General features: G+C 42.1%; 1 protein-coding gene across 1 annotated transcript in view; it reads right to left on the bottom strand.

The window, feature by feature from the left end:
• Positions 1–194: 194 nt before the first annotated feature.
• LOC107105146 (sodium/potassium-transporting ATPase subunit beta-2-like) overlaps positions 195–1,895 on the bottom strand; it is a 26,026-nt gene continuing 24,325 nt past the window's right edge. Inside the window, exon 8 of the mRNA XM_015405266.1 lies at positions 195–390. Within this exon, the coding sequence (XP_015260752.1) occupies positions 226–390 (165 nt within the window). The 3' untranslated portion in view covers positions 195–225. The remainder of the gene's footprint in view (positions 391–1,895) is intronic.

The following is a 1,895-nucleotide window of genomic DNA, read 5'->3' as shown; positions in this document are numbered from 1 at the left end:
GCATTATGGATGTGGTCAGTTAATGCATTGTGGATGTAGTCAGTGAATACATCATTTATGTGGTCAGTGAATGCATTGTGGATGTAGTCAGTGAATACATCATTTATGTGGTCAGTGAATGCATTGTGGATGTGGTCAGTGAATGCATCACCCAGTTGGCAGGTAAACAGTCAGAGTCATTTCAGAGTTTGCAGTGAAGGATTCTGTCTTTGTGCATCTCTAAGTTTATTGGTTGTTGATCCTCAGCTTGAAGGAAACCCGTCCTGCAAACCTGTCCCTTTCACTGCCGGCCTGCAGGGTGTTGGACACCACCTTACATTCCACGTTGATGTCAGTGTTCAGAGAGGCGTTTAGGAACTTCACGGCCACCAGAGGCTGAGTGTAGTTCACCTATAATACAGAACAAATCCAATCTTAGCAATCGTTTCTAGACTGATATCAGACAATAATGAAGATGAAATTCAGAAATGACCTCAGACATCAGGTGACATTAAAAGCAACAGAATCAGGGTAGAAGATTACCAAGTACATGTTAGACACTACAACTCATTAACACATCGAAACCTTCAATCCGACATAAATGTTTATTATAACGGCACAGATGGAGTCATTATCTTCAGCGCCCCTGTATAAAGCATGACTACACAAAATGAAATCTGGAGCCATTTTTAAGGCAAAACTGGGGATGATAAAGAATATAAATCCCCTGAGCCATCTCCATGGAAACCATTTCTTAATGCTGCTCAGTTTTACCTCAAGATATGCTTTGATAAAAAGACATTCAATCCCAGTTTGAATCTAGAAGCGTAGTTCCAGATGGGATCAGATCTCCTGCCCACTTCCTCAGTAGTTTCTTTTCTTTTGGAGCCTTTTTTTTTACATTCCTTCCAAAAAGTGTGAATTTATTTTTATTATGAAACTGGTCAACTGGTCTCAATGCTACGGATACACTGCTTTTGACATGAAGACATGCTAAGGGAGAACCCTTAAGTTCAGACGGGTTGTTTTTCTATGGATACACTGTGGACTTATGTAAGACTTTGAGTCTGATATTGTCGGTGGAGGACATGGAAGACATGTACTTAATTAGATTTCTGATAACAGGATTTCTGCTGCTTGGAATGGGCAGATACATTGGCAGAATGGTAAACTGGATGGTCCTTGCACAGGATCAGAGGCTTGCTATGGTTCCTGGACTCAGATGTTTAATGGGATAATATTGATTGTAAACTCGGGCTGGGCGGCAGGTCCAGGGATCTGTCTAATGGGAATCGCCATGTGAGACACCAGTAAAAACTCTCCAGGCTTGCAGAAAGAAAATCACCATCCAGCCTGACCCAAACATTCAGTTTGAATCTAAAATCTGGCCTAAAATAANGTGGATGTGGTCAGTGAATGCATCTTGTGTGTGGTCAGTGAATGCATCGTGGATGTGGTCAGTGAATGCATCTTGTGTGTGGTTTAGTGAATGCATTGTGGATGTGGTCAGTGAATGCATCATATATGTGGTCAGTGAATGAATCGTGGATGTAGTCAGTGAATGCATCATTTATGTAGTCAGTGAATGCATCTTGTGTGTGGTCAGTGAATGCATTATGGATGTGGTCAGGAATGCATCGTGGATGTGGTCAGTGAATGCATCGTGGATCTGGTCAGTGAATGCATTGTGGATCTGGTCAGTGAATGCATTGTGGATCTGGTCAGTGAATGCATATTGTGTGTGGTCAGTGAATGCATCGTGGATGTGGTCAGTTAATGCATCATATATGTGGTCAGTGAATGCATCGTGGATGTGGTCAGTTAATGCATCATATATGTGGTCAGTGAATGCATTGTGGATGTAGTCAGTGAATGCATCATGGATGTGGTCAGTGAATGCATCACCCAGTTGGCAG

The sequence above is a fragment of the Cyprinodon variegatus genome, unplaced genomic scaffold, assembly GCF_000732505.1.
Source record: "Cyprinodon variegatus isolate N-32 unplaced genomic scaffold, C_variegatus-1.0 Scaffold2095, whole genome shotgun sequence".
In the NCBI taxonomy this organism is placed as follows: Eukaryota; Metazoa; Chordata; class Actinopteri; order Cyprinodontiformes; family Cyprinodontidae; genus Cyprinodon; species Cyprinodon variegatus.
The sequence above is the reverse complement of the archived record's forward strand: the minus strand, read 5'-3'. Positions and strand labels throughout refer to the sequence as shown.